Below are 25,467 nucleotides of genomic sequence, written 5' to 3'. Positions count from 1 at the left end.
GCGGGCCTCGAGTGCCCTGCCAAAGGCTGCAGCCCTCTTTGCCCGCAGTTCCAGCCGAAGGCAGACTCACAGGGACATCCTCGAAGCGGATGCTGGTGACGTTGTTGTTGGGGCAGCTCTGCCAGGCGTTGTTGAGGCGGAAGGCCAGGGCGCTGGTGTGCCGCCCCTCCAGCGCCGCGAACTTGCGGAAGGTGCAGTTCTGCACGTTGATGGGGCCGTCGTAGAACTGGATCCCTCGGATGGGAAAGTCCCTGCAGGTCCAGAGGAGACAGAGAGACTTGGTGATGGCACAGGAGAGTGTGTTTGAGAGAGGCACAGCCCCGCAGCACCTTTTCTCAGCTGCCTGCATTTTTGACAGCGCTTCGGATGACTCCTGAGTTCGTGTGTTGGGAGAGAAGGGATCTCCCTCCCTTTTAGGCCTGTGAAGTCCTATTCTCCTCACAAGTTCAGCTCAAGTTCTCTTGTATCTGCATACATCATCTTTGTTTGGTCTGTGCTCCTCCAGGGAAGGAACTTAGAGGAATGCCAAAGCATTGACCTAAAAATGACTAAATTCATGTTTGCCATCAGAAATGAGTTCTACAGCAGTGAAACCTGAAACTCTTGAGAGCCATGCAGACTCTTTGGCTGAGCAGCAGCAGGGCTAAAAGAAGTCTCTCCATGTCTTTCAAAGGAACTTGGAGAGAAACAGAGCAACTCAACTGCAATAAAAAATAGATTTGAAACTAAGGAAAGGTCTTGCAGTCTACAGGGCCGGAAGGAGGCGACGAGGCAGACCTGTGCTAACAGCCATCTGCATCACTTTTCACACTGATTAAGTGAACAAGATGCTGAAACTCCTTTGAAAACTAAGAGAAGCTCTTTCAGACCCCACCCTTTCGTATGTGGATGGCTTCCCTCAGACAAGACTCGTCTGCTCCAGTGCCTCTGTTCTGTCCCTCTGAGTCTCTGCACACATCACTGGAGGAGATACGGCCACAGGTATCTACACAAAGGATACCACCAGGAGGGCTGAAGCAGGCTGGGTTTTCATTACTGCTATAGTTAATAACAAGCCTCCTGTACTGCCAGCAATGGCAAGGCTGAGGTGCATGACGAGGCAGAAAAATTGGGTGGAACTGTTTGTAGGGCTGCTGTTAGGAGAACTGCTATCAGGAGGAATAACAGCAAAACATTATTGCCCCTGCAAACTGACCTGCAGCACTAAGGACTAGGAAGAGGCTACAGGTGAAGTTCACTGCCATTTCAGCACTAACAAAGGTGTCAGATCCCTGTGGCACTTCAGCAACAGTAACAGCAGCTCTGAGGACATCTATGACCACATTTGGGCCAGTTCAAGTCCAAGGAAGGACTTCTACAAGTTTTTCTGGCAGGTCACCTTGATGGAGACTGCCACTTTACTCAATCACACCTACAGAAGCACCCAGCTAGCACAAAGTCCTCTTGCTGTCCTCTCAATTCTCTCTGCAAAGGGGAAGGCACGGGAAGAGGTGTTTGGTTCTATCTTGGCAGCCTGCAAGTACCTGCCAGCAGCAGCTGCACAGTGAGGACTTTGGGATTGGGAGACATGAAACCAAATCCTTCCTGTGTAACGATCATTAAACTGAACAGCTCTGAAGAAAGCACACTGGGCTGGAGTTGACACAGAGTGGCTACGGTGAGTGCTCTGGTGTGCTGAGCTGAACTTACGGGCCGATGGGCAGGGTCCTCCCTCTGTGATCCAGACCTCCAGGTCCCCAGATCTCATTGCCCAGTGTCTCAGTACCCAGGTTTCCACTCTCACCAACAAAGAGACTGTTCTTGATTTCCTGCTTTGAGCCGTCATCATGAGGGAATGTCCCACCACTAGGAGGGAAGGGCTGGAGGTGAAGGGGCTGCTCACTCTCCCCCATCCATTGTGCCCCAGCCTGGGCACAGCCGCATTCTTACCTCGCCAAGGTCAGCCCGATGCCATTGTCAGCAAACCTGCCAAAAGAAGAGAGATGCTTCAGAAAAGGTTTGGGTTTGCTTTGTTTTATCATTGCAACCCAAAATAACCAATGAGGTGAGGTTAGCAGGCCTTCATCACTCAGCAAGTCTCATGGGGAGCTTAGGCTTTTCCAGGTTTGTTCCCTGCCCAGTGTTGGAAGATCTTCTGGCACATTTTCATGAAGCAGCAGACATGCACCTGATGGTTCCAAGCTGAGGTTAAGTCTGTGATTACTGGGCAGAGCTTACTGTCTGACAAAGCTTCTCCCCTCTGCCTGATGCCCACCCTCTGTTTAGTGCCAGGCAAAGGATGATGCTTCTGTCTCGCTCCAGCTATGCTGACTCACACCTTTGTGCGGCTCTCCGCTCATGGATCACAAACTGCTCTCAGGAGTGTCCTTTACAAAAGCAGGGAAGCCTGGCTTCTCCTCATCACCAGGAAGACAGAGGTCAGGTCTTTGTTATTAACAATAAATTAACAAGTGGGGAAAAAAAGTCTTTCTATTTTGCTGAAATTCCAAAGATTTTAGAGGAGTAAAATCACAGCTGCTGGTCCACAACTCCTGCCCATAGGAAGGTTACAATTACTATAATACAATGAGTAAGCCTTGATGCTATCTCCACGTCGGTGTCACTCTTCAGAGGTGTGTCTGTTCTCAGCCAGCGCAGCAGCGGGGATGCGGCAGCAGGTCCAGGCTCTCCCCGCTGTTGTCTGCAGATGGCAGCGCTCCCTCGCCACGGCCCCGCACACTCGCAGCTCCTGCCCTGCACAGCACACTCAGATCTGTTTGGCTGGAGTATGCAATGGTCAGTTTGTAGCTGTGGAAGTGGAAATGGCCATGGTTGTAACGATGATTACAGCTCGGTGGCTGCTTCCTCGAATTCACACACTCAGGTCAGCTCCTGCAAACCCAGGAGTTGGTCCTCCAGCAATAGCCACGTGCTGTGACTGCTCGGTGTGCAGCGGCAATGTCTCAGGGGCATGAGCGCGATCTGCAAGGACAGCACTTGCTGGCCGCGGAGTGGGCTCGGTAGTTCCAGCTCCTGAGTTCCTCAGAAGCACAAAGTGCACCACTGCAGCTCCCATTTCTGCCTGTCCTGCTACAGCCTCGTTCTCACCATTGCAAACGGAGCCAGCTGGTACCACCAGTTGCTGTAGGAGGTCTGGGTCACCTTGGCTGGCAGCTGGACACCAGAACACGGTGTGACAGCTACTTCTATTAGGCTTATCATGGCAGGCCTCATAAAGTAGCTTTTCCTTTTCTTTCCTCTTTCTTGAGGTTGGTATCAAGAGCCTAGCTCAGCAAAAGAAGCTGTAGCAGGTCATGTGTTTCTGTCTGCAAAACAAATACCTGCTCTGACCAGAGCAGGAAATGAGCACAGCACACTTGCCCACTCTCTTTCTTGCTGCTGTGATTCATAGTTTTGTCTGCTTTGCCAGTGTTCACTTATTCAGCACAGCAGAGGACCACATAAAGCTCTCCTGCGCCCAGGCTTAGCCAGAGACAGTGGTGGATTGTGCTGCTTTCTTTTCAAAGCACCTGTTTTTTCGTGTAAAAGATTCAGTTCTATTTTCAGTTGTTTGCATCTGAGTGTGTCTGTGTCCACCTTGGTCAGCGTCACACACAAAAGCAGTCTGAGGGACCTTCAGTTCAGACACATCAGGCTTTATGTGTGTAAAACAATGCTTTTGTTTACTCAACATTTCCTCTTTGCTGCAGTCTCTGCCATAAGAAAGGTGCAAAGCTATAGAAATCGTCTGAATCATGGCTAGGCTTGCCACCAACACCGGGATGAACTCCAAGAGTTGGAGGAAGGCAAAACTCACTGGCAGTTGTCCAGCCACACATCTCCACCCCGCAGCCAGGCCCCGTGGTCCTGGTTCTTGTAGGCAATGAAGCGCTCGATGATTGCAGGTTCCCTGGGCTTCAGAGGGTCAGCATCTTTGTGTGGGCTGTACCTGCAACCAGAGAGAAGGGTGGGTGAGGGAAGGGAGCTCTGCTCGCTGCATAGCCCTGCTAAACATCTGCTTTCTGCTAACTCAGGAACAGCTCTGGGACAAGAGTCCACCCAAGTGGCGTGTCTAGCTAGCAGTGATGGCCAGACCCAGCTGCCAAGGGAAGGCCAGGCCAGGCAAGTTGTAAAGACTTGCTCCAAGTTTCCTTCCACATCTCCCTTACTGCATTGCTGATGTATTGCACAAAGCATGGAAAGTTCCTTATTGCTCCCAAAAGTCTGAGAGATTTTTTTGATCCTTTACTGTTATGGCTCAGCACATCTCTGTTATTTAGATAAACCTCCTTTTGTTTTCCCTTTGGAGCACTCTTATCTCCTAGCCTAGGCTATGCTATGGCAATGAATACCATTGCCAAAGCTTCCTTGCTATGGAACGGAATCAAACCATCTTGGAGAGAGGTTGAAAGTGTGTTCTGCACTATTCCAACTGTCCTCAGGACACACGTACAAGATCTGTTAACTCTGAAGTGCTCAACTACCATGAAATATCAGCCTGGTGGAGCAATAGGTGCAGAAACAATTGAGCTGCAAACTGCAGCTCTGCGTGCCCTCAGCTGTTACACATCAGCCACCACTCAGGTCGCAGGATCTTAGCAAGCATCTGGCTCCCTGTGGTGGCACTGAACCTGGCCATCGTTTACCTGGTCCTGAGGCTCAGCTCTCCCATTTGCTGCTGAAAAAGTGTCTTCCATCATACTAAACAGCTTAGGAAGGCTGGCAGAAGAGTACCCACTGCAGTGCCAGCAATGGATGGTCCAGAGATTAAAATTCATGCCTCACCATGGGGCAGTGAGGCCAAGCTGTCACTTGGCTACACAGATACTCAGTAGTGCTTTGCTTTGCTTAATAAGCTGTCATATCAATCTAAGAGTGAGCAGCAGGCTGAGAGGCTCCCACTAAATGAGTATCGCTTTGGCAGCTCCATCATGGAGAGATTTAGTGTCAGCCCTTGTGAATTCCCCAGGCACTGTTAAATACAAATGGATTCCACTTCCATTCATGTTCCTGTATAACTGGAGGAACACCACAGGCTATGGAATTTGACTCAGGCCTTTCATGCTGTAACTGCATGCAGAACAATCTCTCCAACCCTGCAGCTGCCCAGCCTACCTCCAGGCCTGCCCCAGTCAGCCCAGATATAACCACTTACTCAACTCTTTTTGTCTTGACACAGGAGAAGTGGAAAAGGGTGCAAATAACCTGAGGTGCAGCCTGGGCTTGGGGGGTAATCCCTGAGCATAAACATGACTGCATTATGACTTGCTTGGCTTCCAGAGGTCATTCCTGCCTTTGTATGACAAGGAACAGATTCCTTTTGTAATCACTTACTGTGGCTGTGGCAGCAGGCAGTGTCCCAAGGAACGTGCTCAGCTATATGGAAAAGCAGCATCAGCCTCCCAGGAGAACTGGAAGGTACTTGCAGAGCAGGATGCTCTTAATAAGTTCTTTCTTAGCAGTTGCTTTTATCATTGACACGATAATTTCAATTAATTGAGCATTAAAACAATGTAAATAATGTTAACTTCTCAACATCTGTTAGCACGGCTGCCAGGCAGGGCAGCAGGATGAGGTGGATCAGAGGGTGATGTGTAGCTGAGCTGCTGGCTGCCTGTCTAAAGAAACTACAGTTCAAATGAGTGGGCCACCCTTGAGCCGCTGGAACACCCTCACCAGCTCAGCTCAGAGATAAAAGGCAAGGACAAATTAGAAGGACATGGGTGCTCAGGGTCCCTTGGGAAGGGGAACAAAGTGGTGAAACTTCATAAAGACCTTTCCTCAATCCCAGCCGTCCCAAAGGCATTGCAATCATTCTTGTCAGCTTCCCTGGGAGCAGTTTCAAAGCTTTCAGTCAGTGCTACAGAGAAACCTTTTCCAAGCCAAACTGTGCAGAACACTTTACCTCCCAGAAATCAGTGTCAGGATGGGTCTCTTGTCCTTGGCGGAGGCTGGAGTGGTTTTAACACCATTATCAATGATCATCCCAGCCTAGAAAAGAAAAGCAACGCAATAGTGCAGTACGTCTGCATATTCTGCAACTCTTTGCATCTCCAGGCTCTCCCTGCAGTTGTTCTAAACCAGAGTCACTTGCACGATCCTAGTAACTGTTGCTGTTGGTAGCTCGTGAAACACAGGGCTGCCAGGGCTCCCCAGACTTGCATATACCCCCAGAATGGCTGCAGGTCTTTGTGGTAAACAGGTTCCCCACACAGGGGCACCCTGCTGCAGTAAGACAGCCCCACAGCATGGCATGCCAAAGGGAGAGGAGTCCAGAGAAGGCAATTAGACTCAGCGGCCTGCATTTATTGCCCTAGAAGCTGTTCAGCTGGTTGCTGCCATTGGCAGCTGAGGTCTGTAATTAGACAAGCTGCCAATAGATGCTCCTGGAGGCACTATTTCAGGAGCGCAGCAGCGGAGAGGCAGCCTGAGCAGCGGGAAGCGCCTGTGCGTGCAGAGCAGCGGCGCGAAGCGGGCGCCGGCTGCCCCCACGCGTGGCCACGCAGGCTGCTGCCTGCGGACGCAGGGGCGCGGCGGGAAGCGCAGAAAGGCAGAGGGCAGGAGCAGCTTGCCGGAGCCGGAGCCAGGGGCTGGCCGCCGCCAGTGACTCACCCGGTAGTTGGAGTGGGCGCGGTTGTTGGAGAAGTTGCCCATGGGCATGTGCTCCGAGTAGCCAGGGGAGTACATCCCTGCAGAGGGCCCTGTCGGTACGTGGTGCAGCACGAACCAGAACCCTGTTTCCTGGGAAAGACAATGGACTCCTTAGCCTCTGCTGGGCTTCTTCAGTGGCCTGCGCTCACCCCAGCGTTCCTCAGCGAGGCCACGAGCTGGAGAGCCCAGGAGAAACCGCAGCTACAGCAGTGCCCTGCACGGCTGCGTGCAGCAAGGTGCTTAACGCCCAGACAGTCGCACTCACCCCTCTTCCAGGTGCCTTTAGGTAGGCTTTGACACCTCTGCTGAAGGCACAGGCAAGACTTTCAAAACCAGAAGACACACAGAGACATGCACTGGTGTCCTCCTATCACTGCACACCCCGATCTTAACAAATCAGACAATTTTTGTTTATCTGCCTAAGAATGTATCAAGGAGCCCAAAATCTCTATACTCAAATTTGGAAGCTTTGGAGGGGCCACAGCTCTTTGGTCAAGGTTTGGTTTACTTCTTTATTTGTCTCAGTAGGAAAATAAAGGCTCCCGATGTGACTGAGAGTTAGAGTACTGCAATCAACAAAATCACTGCCAAAGGCTTCGCTGGGACTCCACAGCCACATTGATTTAATTCGCTCAGGCTGCACGCTGGCGAGGGCTGGGAATTGCTGGCAGAGCCATCCAGCTGGAGGAACAGCAGGCAGCAAGGGGAGCGGAGCAGAAGGACAGGCGCTGGGTTGGTCGTGGAGCTAGCCACATTCACGCAGCTCTCACAAACACCAGGGAGAGCCTCGGCCTCGCAGGGCTGTGGCAGCTAGGAGCTGCTGCCAGGTAAGAGAGTCCTGCACTCACCTCGGAGCCCGCAGCCGCACAGTTGATGAGGTTGTTGTGGGGGTTGGCTATCCAGAAGGTGGACACGGCGCTGCAGGTCAGGAAAACAGAGAGCATGAAAACGGTGCCTTTCAGCCCCATCCTGCTCCGCAGAGCCCTGCGGGCTGGGCAGGTCCCTGTGGCATTTGGCACCACCCCTGTGGTCCTGGCCATAGCCCTTTGCCTTCCTCTCCCAAGCAAAGGGGCCAGTGCTCCTGGCTAGTCCCTGTGCAGGGTGCCTGGGCTGCCGCCCCACCCAGGGCAGCCTCAGTGTGCCCTGGCACTTGCAGGCTGGCTGAGCCCAGTTTCAAACAAGCTGTTCTGATCAGACCTTGAGTTCTTCTACAAAGCAAGACGTGGCACAAGGTACCACAGGAGCTCTTCGTCACAGCTCTGCCTGGCATTCCCAGCAGGCTGTCAGAGGGCAGTGCTCCAGATGACACAAAGCATGTCCCTCTGGCCATGAGATGGACTGTCAGGGGACAGCGAGCACAGCAGCTCAGCAGCTCTTACTTTGCAAATGGAGGCCTGCAGTGTCATTTATAAACAAGCAGAGACATGGGAAAGAGCATTGCATGAACCCAGCTCTTTCCTTTGCCAAACTAACAACCTAAAAATACGTTTCTTTGGACAAAACCCCAGCTCTGAGGACAGACTGGGTGATGCTGACATGGACTCAGCAGGTTGAGCGTGCTTCCAAAAAAAAGGAAGCCCCTGAAGATTTGTAGTTTAGACACCAATCAACTCCTAACTAGCTCATTCCCAGGGTGGATGTCTGGCTCCAGAGCCTTTCTCATTAATCTTTCAAGGATCTGAAATTTAGCTTTTCTCAAAAGTGTATGTTCCTCACCCCCAACTACAGCAGAGTAAATTCCTGGGGAACAATCTGGACTACAGGCAAGAGTGTTCCTGTCTCCCAGCAGCTGCTGTGAGCTGAAGACAAATCTCCACCCTGCAAGACCTCCCGTTCTGTTGCACAGGGACCTTGTCCTCAAGACCATCCACCATCAGCATTACTCTCTTGGAGGCAAGCCTGACATCCAAGTGTTAATGGCAAGCCCTGTGAAAACAGCAGAGACCTGCTTCCCAGCACTGTGCTCCATGGGCTGTGGCTGGGCACCTGCTTGCCTAGCTGCTAAGCCCACAGTTACTGCTCCAGGAGTCCAGTGCTCTTCCAAGGAGAGCCAGAGGGATGTGGAAAGAAGAAGCTAATTAGGTGGCTGACATGCATCAAAATTAGTAAGTTCCCTGAATAGGCAATAATTAGCAATTAAATAATATTCCTAAGCTGTGCACCTTGATTGTTTGGGGCAGAAAACTATCTGGAAAATGGAAAGAAGGGCCAGAAAGGCCTCAGGAGCAAAGGGAGTCCATTTCCCACCCTGACTTCTTCCTACAACCCAACTAAACTGCAGCAAGAACTGGTAAAATCTGTGCCTCTTGCAAGTCTCACCTAAACCTCAGCTGGCGGATCTCTAAGGATAGAGGAAAGGATCTTGCAAGAAGGGAGATGAGAAGCATTTGCCCTTTTAGAAGTTTAATATAGTGTTTGTGGCAAAGAGAAGCTTGCAGGACTTGTCTCAGAGACCTTTTGATGAGCTCACAGGCAGTCTGCTAGAGCTCCAGTGGGCGCAACAGGCTTCCATCTTTTGCTGTCACAATCCAGCTCTGTGTTAACCTGCTTTTATGATGACACATTGGTTGCACTCCAGTTTGGGGCAGACCATGCCAAATGAATGTCTGATGCCAATGCTGCCTCACTAGACAGTATCCTGTTCTTCACTGATAATGACTTCTGAATGAGTGGGAGTGTTTCCAAAAGCCCCTCCTGAACTCAGCACCACTTTGCTGAGCCATTGGGATCAAGACTCCCTAAGGCACAGGACATCCCTGTGTTCTCTGAGAGGGAGGTTTTCAATATCCTGGGTTAGGAAGCATCTCAGCTGACTTTATGATAAAAGTGAAATGCCAGCCTGCTGTGTAGGAATTTGAATAGGTGATTGAGGCCCTGTCCCTGGAGGTGTTTAAGGCCAGCCTGATCTAGAGAAGGGTGTCCCTGCCCATGGCAGGGGAGTTGGAACTGGCTGATCCTTGTGGTCCCTTCCAACCCTGATTCTACGATTCTATGAATAGCAGAGGTGTGGAGATCCCCAGTTGAGGTGTTCAGCCCAGACCTCTGTGGGTGGCTACACCATACACATGTGATGCTGTCTCTTATGGCTAAGCCCTGCAACAAAAAGAAAGAAAAGGAAGACTCCCACTCACCTACAGTCCTGCCTGGGTTTGGGGATGTAGCCTGGGTAAGCACCCTCAGTGATCAGCTTGCACATCCTGCTGTCTCGGTCGGAAGGGAGCAGGGTGCTGGGTTTGACAAGCAGCCCAAGGCAGTGATCAAAAGTGTTGCGTTCCTCTGGGCCATCCTCTGTAAAGAAGCAATGGCCCAGGGCATCGTAGCCCACAACATCCTTCACCTGCATATACAGAACAAAGGGCAGCCTTCAGCTTTCATGTGAATGAGGAGAGACTACAGCAGTGACACAGAGCAACTTGGGCACCCTCTTGAGCTCAGGGTGTGTAAGCGAAACCCAAAGCAAGATCATTCTGCTCACAAGGTAGCTGATGCCACTCTCCTCTCCCATCTGTTAAAGGGTCTGCACAGGACCCCAGTCGTGCAAGAAGCCCTCTGAAACCTGAATGTTAGGGACACCATTAAATTCTGTGATGAGGTTTAATAGTCCAGTCACAGTGTTTGTATGGCTGTTTCCAAAGTGTAGTTTGTGCACATCCTCCTTCTGTCAGCAAAGTGTGCCTTGGATCTACCTGACTCAGGGGGAAGGAATGTCAGCTGGGGAAAGATGAACTCAGAGGTGTTTGTGCAGGTCGGATCAGGTAGTGTTGGCCAAGTCATGGATATCAGGCAACTGGAGATGCAGAGAACAGCTGTTGTGAGCCTCAGAGCCCTGTGTGGGTGTCTGAGTAAACAAAAGAAAGAGGAAAGGAAGGAAAACAGAGTCAGAAGATGGGAGTATTGTGGTGGAATCACCTCATGAATCAAGGCATAGATCTGCTGACTGAAGATGCCTGTCACAAAGGACTGAACCAGGCTTGGGAGTATGCCTTTTGTGAGGCAACTGAAGAAACTTGGTCAGGCTGCAGTATCTGACTGGGCTTTCTTTCCAGCTGTCAGCAAGAATTCCATGGCTCAGATGACCAGCTCTTAAAGTGCCATGAGTAGAGCTTAGTATTCAAATGTTTTGATAAATACAATCAAGAGGGATTCAGTTCTTGACTAACGTTCATTTCACATTGCCTGTCCTCAGTTCTAAGATTTCACTCAGGTGCCTTGATGTGGAGGCAAAGCATTGTGGCTGTTGAGGAACAGCAAGAGAATCAAGCTGCTTTCATCAGCTCCTTCAGCCTGTCTAAATTCCACCATGCCATCTTGGCTGGAGAAGCCTGAGCACACAGATACCTGTGTTGTGGATCCCCACAGCACAGCTGTCACTTGGAGAAAGCCCAAGGGACAGAACTGTTTGCAAATGCTCTGTGTGAACCCATGTGTCTGGCTGATAAGAAGAATGCCAGGCTCTGGCCATATGGTCTGGCAAGTCTAAGTCTGTGGAGAATGAAGCAGGGCTTTAGCTGGCCTGCAGCTCATCAATGCCTGTGCAACCTCTGTGCAGCCAAGATGCGATGGTGCCCTTTGTGTTTGGTGGTGCCACTGGTAACTGCCCATGATGGTGTGACAAGTGACAGCTGCACTGCTGCCCTTCCAGCCCTACACTGAGTCCCTTGCCTGTAGCCTTCACCCCAGGGAGGTGCCACCTGACCCCTGGCTCTTTTATACAGCAGAATGGCTTTTTTCTTCAGAAGCTGTGTTCACTTGGCAGGGTTTAGGGTCATGCTATACACCTAGAAGGACAGAGGTCAACCCCAAACCCTTGGATTCGTAAAGAGCAGATAAAATCTGCAATTCCAGTGCCCTCACTTCAGGCAGCTTGATTATGCCTGTGACTTCCCTTTCCAATGCTGCCACATTTAGAAGTTGTGGCCTGTAGTCCTTGCCAAAACAGAGGCTGTAAGATGGAGCCATACAAGTACTGGGGTCAGTGAAGAAGGAAGCATTCATCATCAAGTAAAGGGCAAATTCCCCTTTGCTAGGTATGTTGTGTGCTGACAGCAAAAGCTGCTCCCCACAAGCCCCAGGAGAAGAGATTCTTAGAGGCTGCAATGCTGAGGAACCAGTGGCATGATGTGACCTCCGAAGGCACAGGCACCAGCCAGCTCACAACTGCAGTGATGCCTCCTCTTGAAACTCTGGAACAAGTGGCAGCAAGGCTCCTGACTCTGCAGTCATCTTCCCCAGGGCCCTCAGGCATGTTGTTCCTTTTGGAATACACCGTGGGCCAGAGTCCTTTGCCTACAGAGCTCCTGTCCTTCGAAGACTGATTCTTGGGAAAAAGCTGTCTAGCCAAGCCTGGTGATGGTTTCATACTATGGAAGCTCTGCTTTTGGGAGTGATTCCTGCACGTTTCTTGAATATGAGTAGGAAGCCATCAGAGGTGGGGTAAGAGATATGTGCTAGTCAGTGAGGTATCCTTGTTTCCCTCTGATTCCTTACCCCAAAGAAGTTGGCATCCCTACATCCCAGGAGAAGCTGACCATGCCCTTGCCATCTCGTGTGCTGTACCTTGTCTGGTAAACAAAGGTGAATTTATAGATGCACCTTAAAGGATTTCTTGTTTTGGAAGGCAATTCTGACAAACCAGGGCTCTGAGAGTGCTTAATGTGTGAAAGGCACAGCAAGCAGAAGCCTCTCTTACAGGAAAGATGAAGCACACTTAAACCTTCTGGTGATCCTCTTTAAATAGCAAGCTGGCAGCCTACAGCTAGGCCCAGCAGCTCATTAGAGGGGGCTGCTCTGCAGGCATCACTGCACGCAAAAGCTTAGACCTCTCTGAGTCACACACAGCCCATGGTGCCACACTGGCCATGAAACATGCCTGCAACATCTGCCCAGGGCAGGGAGAGTCAGCCCCGGGCTCTGGCAGTAAACCACCTCGTGTCCTGCAGTATTCAGGCTGTATTCATGAGAGGAGGACATCATCTGACTGATGCCTTCATGTCTAAGGCAGACACTGGTGCTTCTTACCAGTAAGCCGTTTGATCCATGGACAGTGACGCAGCGGGAGAAGGTGTGGTGGATGGAGACATCCTTCACGTATGTTGGAGGGTCGTAGCCTCCTTTCTCGTCCACGTCTCCAGCCATATGGAAATGAATGGGATAGTGCCCCATTGTCTGCTGGCCCATGTATTTCAGTTCTAGACCTTCAATGTGGGTAGCCTTAAAGTCGAGACCGATCTGGAGAGCAACAGAGCACCAGTCAAGAAACACAAAAGGCGTGGAGGGTGAAAAGGAGGAGGAATACAAGAGGAAGGGTTGCACTGTATCTGCTAGAGAGTCCAAGTGGAAGGCAGTGTATGGCTGCAGGTGAGGGAGGGGCGTTCATTAGGGGCCAAGGGGACCGTAGCTGCTCTTTGATTCCACCACTGCTGCCATGGCTATCTTTAGCCTAATTTTAGAAGGAAAACACTTTGCATCTAATGTCATTAATGAGCTGCAGGTCACCTGGGCCAAATCAAACTCCCCAGGCTGAGTGCAACCAGAAACTGAGGAAAATTGGAATTGAGATGTGGAGAGCCTGTCTTGGGTGGGTTGAGCACCAGCCTGGCTGGCTGAGCAAAGCCTGCAGGCGCATGAGCTGTACCTCAAAGCCAAAGGAAGGCAGCAGCAGTGAGGTGGATCTGCTGTATTGTGGAAAGAGGCCATTTGCTCAGTGGCTGACACAAGGGATTTCTCCTTTCCAGTATCCTGGCGTCCTTGGTATGTGAAGGTGTGGCTGAGAGAAGGAAAGTGCAAGAAGACAGCTCCAGCCCTACCTTGATGTGTCCCCCAAAGGTGTCAAAGTCAAAGAAGGAGCATAACTTGCTGCCGTACTCATAGCAGGTCCCCTCCATCTCGCCCATCACCACAACGTTGTGGCTCAGCAGCCCCACTTCTGCCCGCATGTCCACACCATCAATGACTTCTCCAACGTGGAGGTAAGCTGCCTTCCCTGCAGGAACAGAACCCAGCGTTAGGGTTACTCTGCCAACACTGCTGCTTTCCCCTTGTGCTCCCTGTGCTGAGGCTTGCTGCGGGACTGGCATGATACTGAAAGGAGTAACTGAGTCAGCACAAACTCTTGGCTGACTCCTCAGAGGGGCAGGCTTGGCACAGGTGTCACTCCAAGTCTTGCTGAGGTATTTGCAACAGAGGAAGTGGGATTTTTGTTCTTAAGTTGCTTCATTTTGCCAGCATGTTAAGCCAGCAGTCTGTTGGGCAGAATGCATCTCCTACCTTGAAAAGTGACGGTGATCATTCAAGAGCTTTTTTCTTTGGGTTATAATCAGCCAGGGATGAACATCCCATGCAAAGGGAAGTGATGATGTAGCTACTGCAAAGTCTAAATCCCCAAGGTTAGTGCAGCAGTTCCCACAGTGAGATATGAAGCTGCTTGGAGCCCACAGCACTGCCCATGAGCGAGCATCAGCCTGCTCCTGCTAACACCATGGCTGTTAATCTGAGCAAAGAGAGAACCAGGCACAAAGAACTGGTGGCTTGGGACAACTGCAGCCCTTCATCCAGCCTGTGTGCTGCCAACCCTCCTGCTGCCTGACCTCCCAAACCTCTCAATTTTAGATCTGCTTACGTGTCTTCAGCTTGTTCTCAATGCTTCCCTCTGCCCTGGTGCAGAGGGAATCTTCTATCTGCCTCCTCCACACCACCTGTTGCCAGGCCAAATTGCTCACAATATCCTCCACACACACACCTGGCTCCACAGAGGGGTTAAAAGGACTGAAAGCTTCCATGGCATGACCAGAGAGGGGTGAAGTTCAGGCAGTGCAGATGTCTACAAAGCACAGTCAGATCTATGCTGTAATTTCATTCAAACATATTCCTGCTCCCTCCTTCCTTCCGCAGCTTTCTGCAGAGAGAGCAGTTGGGGAAAGGTTCATCTTACTGACTACATTCTGCAGGATTCCAGTAAAAATAAGTAATAAACTCTTTAAGTAAACACTGAGCTGTAAGGAATGCTGCACTTGCATGTATTTCATTTCAGAGGAATCATTCAAATCTGTAATTAGAAACAAATGGCAGCCTGCAGCCTGGCTGTTGCTGAGAAGTGCTTTAAGCTTCAGCAGAAATTCCAGGTGGAGGGGAGGCTTTTGAACACTGGAACAGCCTTGTTTTAACCAAAACACCATGCTTTGACTTCAGAACAAAGATAAGCACACGCCAGTCGCTCCCTCTTCTCCGGCAGGTGAGAGTGTGCAGTTTGATGGTAGGATTGGGATCTGGGAAGGGTGAATGCTCTGCCTTGCTGAGAGACTGCTGTGTTGCAGGACAGGGCTCACAGCACTGTGTGTACCCTCTGCTTCAGCGCCTCTGCCCTCAAAACAAAATGATCGTGTGAAAAAACCCTCTCTGTTGACCAGAGGAGCTGTGAAGGCAGAACTGGTGGATGCTTTTATCTGGGGCTGCAGTAGGAAGATGAGGCTCCTCTGCACTCCACATTCAGGCCCAGGACAAGAGAGGCTGCAAGAGGCTGTGAGTTTCCACATCCTCCTCTCGGGCAGTTGCCTCCCGTGAAGGTCCTGGGCTTCTCCACATTGTTTCCATGCAGGCAGTGAGCCCCATCAGGTGTGTGGCCAAAGCAGACCCTGCCCATCCAAGAAGCAGCTTTGGTTCCCTCACTCATGTGCGTTAGAAGAGCCACTGTAGTGAGTGTCCTCCACACGAGGAGACTGTGCCAGAGCCTTGAGCTCTCACGGAGCACAGCCTCCAGTTAGGAAACTCTTTTCCAGCTGTTGTTTTTCTGTTTCCCCCAGAGCTGCCCTTTCCTTGAGTTACTGAAATGCAGGAAGAAACTGAGATAACAGTAAGAACATCCTGTCTGAAGGCACATCTCCAGCAGTTGTGGCAGTGGCATCAGATAGGCAGGTTTGGTATTCGAGTGCTGAGCCCTAGCATAATAAATGCCATGCCCACGTCTATTCCATTGATTTTCACTCCAGTCCAGACATGCAAAGCAGGGTAAGCAGGGACAGGAATGTTAAATATGGACTAAGCAGCTTCTAAATATAACTTCTTGGGTGCCTGTTTTTCACTTGCTGCTTTTGCTGACTTGACTGGTTTGGAGATAAGAGGAGAGATGGAAAGCAATTCCTTCCAAGCACAGAAGTGCAATTTGTATAACAGCTCCTTTAACAGAGCTTTGAAGAACAACTCCCTTCTCAAGACCTCCAGAAACTCGAGCTCCCCACACAGCATTGGGACAGTGCTCCTGAAATGGCTTTGGGAGACAGAACCTGGCACAGGAGCCCCCAGGTGCTGTGAACGCCTGCTGGGAGCCTGCGCTGCAGCCCCAGGCACTTCCCGTGGGGCTGGCAGCAGATGTTGTGCATTCACAGGCACATGGCCCCTCCAGGGAGCCACTGGGGCAGGTTTAGTTACCGGCACGAACAGACCTCAGCACAGGCTGCTCCGTGGTGAGGGGGTTCACACGGGAAGGGGAACATCTCACTCAGCAGAGCTGCAAATGTGAGGTTGGGCTGCTGCTCACAGCCAGCACACAGAGCCTGCCCAGAGAGTAGCCACAACATCTGGGAGCCTGAGTACTGATCACAGGCAAACCCAAACCAGGGGTTTGCAAACCGCCGCTGAAGTCGTTTGGTACTAAAAAAGCAACCCTGTGCTTTGGATGTGGGAGAGCCATGTCTGCTGCTTCAGCATCAGGGCCAATGCCTATGGTTGCCCAGCTGCTAACAAACCCAGGGGTCACTGATTCATCATCTCCTCTTTTGGGCTTGGTAGACAGACATTGCCCTGCCAGCAAGCCAGGCTTGCAGTGACACAGATGATGTATCCTCACAACAGACCTGTGTGATGGCCAAACGCCCTGTACTTGTCAGCTCAGTGCCTCCAGCTGGCAAAACGTAGTCACGAGGATAATTCCCTTAGTGTGTGGCCTTGCCTGGTAGAAGTCTTGATTAGGCAAAATAGCAGCACATTCCCACACTTATTACTCAAGACAGTGACTGTTACAGTCCCTAGTTGTCGGTAAGAGCAAGATTATCATTGAAAGGAAGGACACATAAAAGCAAACACAGATGATCCTCTGAGCAAGGGCATGCTTGTGCCAACAAAACGGACCAAAGCAGCGTCTCTGCCAGCTGTACAAAGCTCCAGGAAAAGCTGCTTGAACCTAGCCCTCAGGTCTTACCAGGCCCAGGAAGGGTGGGATTTTAATACTATCTCAGCTGCTGCAGCTGTGGAAGAGTGCTCAGCCCTGCTGAGTCTTTGAAAACCTCCCAGGTACAGTCTGGCATTCCTGAAGGCTTCGGCTCTACACCACACAAACTGCTGAACCTCTCTTTCAGAGGTGAAACAAGCGCCTGAAGGTCTGCCTTTGGCAAGACAAACTGGAGCTGTGATGATCCTGAATCTTGGTGAGGTTTTTCTCTCTTAAAGAGCCTTTTGTTGTTTTTGGTGCTCTCTAAGGCTAAGGCCTTCTCCCTTACCTGCTTTCAATGTTCCCTAAACAACAGATGTTAAAGGAAGTGCTAAGCACAAACTTTCCTGTTCAAGCCACAGTGTGAGTGGCAGCCAATCCTTCAGGGCATCCCTAAAACCAGGGCAGCTCATTGTAGATTTCCCTCTCAGACTTAGCATCTTTCCTCACTGGTGGCAATGCCACTCTTGCTTATATTTAATAACCCACAAATGTTCACACAGGCATCCTGTCAAAACCTCATTATTCTGAATTATCTTGATGGAGCTTGCTATTGCATCCCGAAGCCACAAGCCTGTAGTGCCACATAGCACAGCCTGGGTGAGCTGCCCAGCTTCTGGAGCCAGGCAGCACAGCTTGGTGTCTGAATGAATAAGTATTACCCAAAGTCACATTTTTTACACAGACAATTAACTTCCTAGTAAAAAGACATATGGCAAAAAGGACACAACTTTATAAGGAGCTCAGAGGTAAGCAAGCCTGCCTGGGGCAGTTCCCTGTGGAGTCACTCCTCCCGTTGGAGCCCCCATCCCATTTCTCCCTCAACTGCCTGGCATAGTGTCTGCAGAAGTCTGTTGCAGAGTGTAAGGAGCCTTTGAGTTCCTTCTGGTATCATAGAATAGACTCAAGCAGGCTGGAAGAGAGCTCCAAGCTCATCCAGCCCAACCTAGCACCCAGCCCTGCCCAACCAACCAGACCATGGCACTAAGTGCCCCAGCCAGGCTTGGCTTCAACACCTCCAGGCACAGCCACTCCACCACCTCCCTGGGCAGCCCATTCCAATGCCAATCACTCTCTCTGCCAACAACTTCCTCCTGACATCCAGCCTAGACCTGCCCTGGTACAGCTTGAGACTGTGTCCCCTTCTGGCAAGTTTCAGCTTAAATGATGCCAGCTTTGAAACAGAACCACCAAAATCTCAGAAAGTATCTGAATTTTAATAGCAGAGTAACTTCTCCCATCCCCACACACAAGGTGAGTGCCGACAGAGCCTGTGCAGTTGTTGGGTGCCTATGAATTTTCATTTTTAATCTGAAGTTCTCTGCATGAACAAGATCACATCCAACCTCATCTCTCTCTAGTATTTGCAGCCCAGTAAGCAGGGTTTCAGCTCTGTGTGCTTCTAATCATGGATTCAGCAGCACGTGGGATAATTGGTGTAATTATCCCAGGCACAAATAGTTTTTTCATGCTTTATCAAGAGCATATAGGAGCACAAAAGAGCATTTCATCTCTTTTGTTCCACAGTGAAACTTATCAGCGTTAGTAGTAACTTCATACAGAGCAACCCAGATGCAGATAAGGCTCGTTTCCCAGGGAAAATAGACACAATACTTGATCTTTCCTACTATCCACTTCTAGCATAACACACAGCCCTTCCTTCCTTCCTCCTCCCTCCCTCTGCCCTGCACTGTCTTCCCTCCCTAGACCTTGTGAAGTTGAAACATCAAACAGTTCTAATCTGTTCCCACAGAGAAAATAATCTAGGCACAAAAATGACAAGAGAAAAAAGTTAAACAAAGGGGGCAAGTGGAGGAAAACAGTTCCCTTTATGTGAGAACCATTTGAGCGGGAGCAGGACCTGCAGAGCTGAGTCCTCCTGCAAGCCACGCTCGCTCAGGCAGCCACAGCTTTGCCATCAGACTCCAGGGAAGGGCTGCAGAGGAGCAGTGCCTGGCTGCCCTCCCTTGCATTCTACACTGAGATTTGCAGAAGGCCACAGTTAGGACAGTTGAATGCTGCCAGACGCAGGTGGCAATCGAGTGTGGTTGTCCCTAAGCTGCTGCGAGAAGATCTGCCTCTGAGCAATCCATCACTAGCAAGCAAAGAGTGCAGCTAGGGCACAAGCTAACTAATGAGCTTGGCTTTACTAAGCCATGTCTGTTAAAATATCATTAAGCAGTGAGAGCATCAATTACAGTTAAACCTTGGCATGCCCAGTGGCTGCCACACCAAACTGTCTGTCCACAAAGCAGAGGCCTTCTACCTTTCCTTAAACAAAGAGGCTCCTAAGTAGCTCAGACCTGACGTTTAGGATTCATTCTTTAAAAAGCAAGATTAAAGGAAAGTAAACCATCATGGGTAGGAGTGGTTTATCATGTGTGCTTCAAAGGGCAGGGTTCTGGAATTCTCGTCTGGTAAATTGAATCTCTCAGGAAAATTAAGTCCTTCCCCTTACTGCAAATGACATCCCTGAGCCCCTGTGTAGCAATCATACAATCATAGAATCAGTCAGGGTTGGAAGGGACCACAAGGAGCAGCCAGTTCCAACCCCCCTGCCATGGGCAGGGACACCCTACCCTAGAGCAGGCTGCCCACAGCCTCAGCCAGCCTGGCCTGAAACACCTCCAGGGATGGGGCCTCAGCCACCTCCCTGGGCAACCCCTTCCAGCCTCTCACCACTCTCATGGTGGAAGTCTTTTCTTAGGAGGATCCAAGCAGCCTTGCCTGCCTCATAGCCAGAGGAAAGCAGACCTTGAGGATGAACATCTGCAGACAAGGAGGAGCCCAGCACAACCACCTGGGCACAGGGGCTGCTCATCTTTGCCAAGGCTGCAGCCAGCTATCCTGATGTGCCTGCTCTCTGCCAGTCGTTGCCCCTCACATGGCATCTGGTGAGCCCTAGGGACTATTAAAGCCCTGCTTACCAGAAGCCTCACAGGTAATTAGCACCTGGCCACAGATCTGTGCATGCTGCCTGAGGACAGATGGGCTTCAGCGCAAGCCAAGCGCTTGGCACTCTGCTCTCTGCCTCCTCCAGCAATGAGCACACCTGCAAACCCACCCTGCCAGTACTGCTGCCCACCTGGCAGGGCAGGCAGAGCACAGGCAGGGCTGTGAAGCTGCAGACAGGTGCAGGCATCGTGGAGGGAGGAGGCACAGAGATCTTGGCCCATCAGTGGTCCATGTTCTGGCCAATGTCATGGCACAGACCAGTGGATGAGGTTACAGAGCAGCTCAGGGATCTTGTGGTTCCTCAAGCCAGAGGACACCTCAGCCTTGCTCAGGCCTTATATCATCTAGCCTGATCTCAGAATCAGGAGGATTCTTTTTTGTGGTGTGAATGTGCTTTAGTGACAAGAAATTTGGATGTGAGTTCTGCTGCTGAACCAGATTTTGCCTTGATTTATATAATCAGTGACATCCCACTGACGTCAGTGGAGCTGCCTTGATGGAAGGGCAGGCTTTGGCCCTGGTGCTCATGTAATTTGTGGTAATAAAAGGAATGTCCTAATTCTCCTAAAGAGTAATCAGGGACCAAGAGCATAATTGCTTTAAACAAGTGTTTCCCACTGCTTCTTTATTTGAAATTCATAGGAACTTTTTTGCTCTTTAACCCTTTGTTTATTTCCTTAAACTAACTTAGCTGTTATTTTTGTGGGAAACAAATGTGGTTACACGAATTTCACAGGTCCCTTAGGTTATGGGAAGTCTGAGAGAAATACTCCTATGTCATCTTTATTTTTACTGATGACCTTCCAAGATCATCCTTGTGATGGGACTTGTATCATACCAGTCTGGTACAGTTTTTCCAATTGCTCAGAAGTTGCACAAGAAAAATATTCTTACTTGGAAATCTTCTTTGAAAGTTCTACTCATTTTAAGTCATAAGACCATAAGACATTCAAACTGAGAGTAACATTTTTCTTGGCTTGATGAACCTCTCTCTTTTGAGTCAGCCAGCAAGGCAGGGCTAGAGCGCTGCGGGGAGGCAGTTGCCAAAGGAAGTGTATTCGTACCTTCCAGATGCCTTGCATCAGAGATCATGGTGAAGGGCTGAGCAAGTCCCCAGGGCTCTGGGTGTTCTCCAAGTGCCCTCAGGGCTTCTCAGAGCGGCCTTACTGTAAATGCAGGCAAGCCCTCTGCCTAGAACTGCCAGAGTCTAAGGCAAAGATCGTGTGCCACACATGGATTGCCACCAGGCAGATGCTGCCTTGGAAGCACAGCCTCAGCCAAGATAGACTTTTATGTTGCAAAATAACTTCTGGGTTGTAGAAATGAAAAATTCCTCCTCTGCTGACAGAGGCAGCTCATGGTATCTGCATGCTTTGCTCATCAGTGTGCCACAGTACAGCTCTCAAAGGGAAAGACAACTTGGCAGACTCAAGTGGAGATGCAAAGCTCTCACTCTGGATTTCGCTTTCAAACTCAGACTGGTACCAGCCAATGCTTCCTCATGGTCATGCTACTGAATTTGACTTAGTATCTGAAGGGCACTTTACAATCATGGCACTACAATGGTCTGGATTTGAGCTAGTCACCCTCAAGAGAAAAATGCTGTGACTCTGCAAAGCTTCCTCCTCCCCTGCCAGGGCTAACTCAAGCAAGAACCGATCAGCTCCATCTCTCCCACTGCTGTGGCTCAGGACAACTCGCTGGCCATGTGAGCCCAGAAAGCTTTGGTTACTGCCTTACCTCTAAGCAGTGCAGCAAGTGATGAGCAGAAAGCAGTTCCTCTAAGCTGTAGTTACAGCTCTTGTTAACCAGAAGTGCCTCAGGATACCTCACAGCCTTACAGCCCTCCTGCCCAAGCTCACTCTCCAGGTCAGCTGTGCTCAGATCCTGCTTTCAGCCAGCCAGACACTTGCAGTTACCTACAAGGAAACTTTTCCAAAAGAGGGCCTGCAGATGTCCCTCTTAAATAATGACATCTGTTCATCTGCTTGGGGACAGACAGTGCAGTCAGCATGCAAAGGGAAGGCAGAGAGGAGTCAGGTTCAAGGCAGATGTTCCCAAGCACTAGTGGCACAGGTTTCCCCACAGCATCTTGCAGCAGCCATCCAGCTCAGGTCTCTGTCAACCTACAGCTCTCCACAGAGAGCCTTGGCACCAGTGGCAGGTTTGTGAACTGCCACACCAGAATGCCAGGGGAAACACCTTACCTGCTACCTTCACCTGGTTGGGCCCGCAGGCTTTGCACGGCAGTACTTGGAACTCCTCCGCCTGGTACATGGAGTAGTCGGTGCTTGCCACCACCAGCCTGTCTCCTGGCTCCCAGGAGCTGATGTCATCCACCAGGCTCAGGACTGTGCTGTTCACGTTGGTGTCAATGGTTACTGTGAGCTTTGGTTTCACTGAAAAGCCAGACAAAGGGCACAGAATTCACCTAAGCTTAGTAGCTGGGTTGTTTTTTCCTTGGGGGAGGCAGCTGAACACCACTGAAGTGGTGATTGCTTCATCCGACAGAAAACTGTCAGCTCTCCCAGCCGTGACTTTTACTGACTTCAGTTTGGGAAAGGAGCAAACATGAAAGTGTTTTCCTTTAGCTGTAGGCAGGTGGATTTTCCACTAACCTCAGGACTAAATTTAAATCTAGCTCTTAGTGGCTTACTTTCACCACACCCACTTAGCAGCAGCACTTGTGGGTGCTGGGCACTGTTATTTGCAGCAGCCAAGTGGTCTTTAACATAATGGCTGCTTTTTCCACCAAAACAAGGCTTCACCCTTCTTTTCCTGCCAGCTGAGTGCTGAAAAATCCTAACGACCTGTCTGCTGGGCAGGCTGGGGACAGCAGTGCCGGCACTGACACCTACCAATCAAAGCAGTGCTTTCCAGCTCTGCTGTCTTCGCACGCTGACCATCCCAATCGCTGTGCGATTGACCAATCCCACCACGTCCGAAGTGCTTTAGCACAAGAGAGGGCACTCACAGGAAGGGCTTGGCCAAGGCTTTGCCATAGCTGTGCCGGGGTTTTGAGATCCCCACCCTGCCGTCTCTGTCAGCGACCAGGAATTTTTCCCGAGATAAGGCTCAGCCATTTATCTGTATTCCTGTCAGTAGCCCAGCTGAGGTTCCAGCCTGGGGAATGGCTCAGGTCGTTCTTGCACCAAATGAGAGGCAGTCGTTGGGAGAAAGCATTTCTGCTTCTCCCTGGCCTGGCACCTACCAGACCTGCCACACAGGAACCGAACTCTGTAGTCCCGGCAGCCCTCTCCCGTCTGGTCCTTGCCGTGGCACAGAAACCTGTAATCGTGGCCACCCTTGTAGAAAACCTCTGTTGTTAAATTAGCTCCATCAAGAGTCATTGCCTGGAATGAGAATAGGAATACAACACCTTGAGGTGAAGGGACTTCGCCAAAGCACTGCTGATGTCAGAAGAGGCTTTTGCCTTGCTTTGGGTGCTGTGCAACAGCTGCAGAGCAAATGCTTGTGCCTGCTGTGCCTGCCGTCCAGCTGGCACTGCAGCTGCTGCTCAGACAGTGCTTCTGACCCCAGCTACACAGGTGATTGCTATGTGCATGCCCTTCTGGATCTGTATTAAGACCACATAACTGTTTTGGGGAGCAGTATTCTGAGCTTCCCTAACATCTGCCTTGGTGCCCTGGATCTTCTCCTGCCGTTGGTTTGAGGGCAGAAAAAACCACTGAACACCTGCATTTGCTTGAAAGGTTTCAAGCCTCTTCACTGAACTCGTTCCATTGCTTGTGGCTAGGCTGTGTCTGAAGCTTGCAGAAGAAGAGGTGGGGGGCTTGTTTCTTTTTTGCATGGGTCAGTGTCTCTGAGGAGAACGCACAGTTGCTGCAAAGCTCCGAGTGGAACTAGCAGAGGTGGCCTTAAATCACGTACAGGTACCAGTCTGTAAAGCTGCCTTGGGAAATAAGGCTCTCTGATGGCAAAGAGCAGCACGATGTGCAGCCCCTCCTGTGCTCTGCTAAAGCATGACCTCTCCAGGTGATGCTAAATTTCACAGTCTGGCTCTAGAGCCTGCAATTTTCTCAACCTTTCCACAAGAATGTGATGCCTTGCATCGGGCAGTCCAAATCTCTCCTGCGCTTCAGCGAGGCCCCAGGAGGGAAGCCACCTCTCTGTGAAGGGGCTGGTCCTGCTTCTCTCACTCAGGCAGACCATCCTAATTAATGCACACACCCCACTGCCATGTGCAGGATTGGCACTGGCAGCTGAAGCAATGTGCCTCTGGCTGTGCCACAAATCTGTTCTGATCAGCATATCTCCAGGGTCCTCGTGTGTAGCACAGTGTAATTAAAGCAATGAGCAACACCAGACTACACTGCCTGAAGATGCGCCCCAAGATCTGCAAGGGACACTGCAGGGTACACTGGCAAACGTTGTCTCACCTTGCAAATACAAGGGGGAAAAGCAACTGTCATTTAAGAGAAGAGAGGCAAGGATTCTCTGGAAGAGAACAGCCTTCTGGTTCCTCTTTCAACACAGGTGCTAGAAAGGGCTGTACCATAACAGCACTGAGCTGTTACTGCTACTGCAGCAGCAGAGAGGAGCATGGATTTGCTAAGGAGGCCTGGCAGGAGATTACAGGGAAATTTTTTCCTTTCTGTTCAAGAGAAGATCCTTTATAACATCTAGCCCTGGAAACTCTCACTGTCAGCATTCCTAGGCACTTCAACAGCCTCATTCTTGTGCAGAAAGACAACTCCACCGGCACAGGGTGCACAGCAGCCTTGGGTTCAGCCTCACACAGATATCAATGTTTTATTGTCTTTTGCTAGTCAGTGCTTCTGCCATGGTTGTTTTACCAAGCAGACCAAGTACATTTTTGGTTTTGTACTTCAGGAGGCATTTGCAGTCTCAGAAAATGTAAATGGTTTCTCCTCTGCATGCTGGCCTGATGGCACAAGTGTAACGCTCAGCCCCAAACAGAATTCAAGTTTCGTTCCCCAGAACAAACCCACTTGATTTAAAGAAATGGCTGCAAGCTCCCTGATCCTCCTGGTCAGCTACCCCAGCTGGCAGCTTTCCCATCTCATCACAGCTTGCCAGTCATTTTTTAGGTAGGGTCCATTCCAGGACCATTTAAAAGCTTTGCCACTGTAATGTGTTTTCCCCCTTAATGCTCCAGCAGAGAAGCACATGCCCTGACAGCTGTGCTGTCCCTGCCTGCAGCTGCATTTCTTTTCATGCCAGAAGCCAGAATTTACTGAACAGAGCTCAGCTCCATAACTTCTGTCTCAGAGTGACACAAAGCTGCGTACCTGATTGTGTGGCTTACATATTACAGGGGGAAAGTGTCAGTGCCTTCTACTCAGAAATAAAGGTTCCTGAGGAGCATCATTGCTGGGGGCTCGGTGCCGGCCCAGAGGGCACTTGCCCCCAGCTGGCTGCTGAGCTAACCTACCTGGATGGCAATGGGCTGCCGACAGATCTTATCAGGATGAGCAGCTTTGAAGGCAGAAAGCTTCTCCATGTCCTTAGGTCTGGCTTTGTCAGGCTTCTCAAACCATTCTGTCCATTCTACGTCTGGAGACAAGTGCAGACAAGAGCAGGCATTTGAAAGTCAGGCTCAATGCGGGCAGCGGCCACACACAAACCAGGAGATGCTCTCAGGTAGCATTCACAGCTTTCTTCACTGATGAGTCCTGCCTCTTCCTGCCCAGTCTGGC

General features: G+C 50.5%; 1 protein-coding gene across 1 annotated transcript in view; it reads right to left on the bottom strand.

Annotated features, from left to right (window-relative positions):
• The window catches only part of CEMIP (cell migration inducing hyaluronidase 1), a 111,354-nt gene that overhangs the window by 13,580 nt on the left and 72,307 nt on the right, over positions 1 to 25,467 (bottom strand). The window contains exons 12-24 of the mRNA XM_064158143.1: positions 25,203 to 25,324; positions 22,998 to 23,139; positions 21,994 to 22,185; positions 13,437 to 13,612; positions 12,649 to 12,858; positions 9,762 to 9,967; positions 7,479 to 7,548; positions 6,592 to 6,720; positions 5,885 to 5,970; positions 3,797 to 3,928; positions 1,930 to 1,965; positions 1,690 to 1,845; positions 71 to 251 (exon numbers count right to left, since the gene is read on the bottom strand). Coding sequence (XP_064014213.1) covers positions 71 to 251; positions 1,690 to 1,845; positions 1,930 to 1,965; positions 3,797 to 3,928; positions 5,885 to 5,970; positions 6,592 to 6,720; positions 7,479 to 7,548; positions 9,762 to 9,967; positions 12,649 to 12,858; positions 13,437 to 13,612; positions 21,994 to 22,185; positions 22,998 to 23,139; positions 25,203 to 25,324 — 1,838 coding nt within the window. The remainder of the gene's footprint in view (positions 1 to 70; positions 252 to 1,689; positions 1,846 to 1,929; positions 1,966 to 3,796; positions 3,929 to 5,884; positions 5,971 to 6,591; positions 6,721 to 7,478; positions 7,549 to 9,761; positions 9,968 to 12,648; positions 12,859 to 13,436; positions 13,613 to 21,993; positions 22,186 to 22,997; positions 23,140 to 25,202; positions 25,325 to 25,467) is intronic.

Source organism: Pogoniulus pusillus, chromosome 17 (assembly GCF_015220805.1).
Source record: "Pogoniulus pusillus isolate bPogPus1 chromosome 17, bPogPus1.pri, whole genome shotgun sequence".
Classification (NCBI taxonomy): Eukaryota; Metazoa; Chordata; class Aves; order Piciformes; family Lybiidae; genus Pogoniulus; species Pogoniulus pusillus.
The sequence above is the reverse complement of the archived record's forward strand: the minus strand, read 5'-3'. Positions and strand labels throughout refer to the sequence as shown.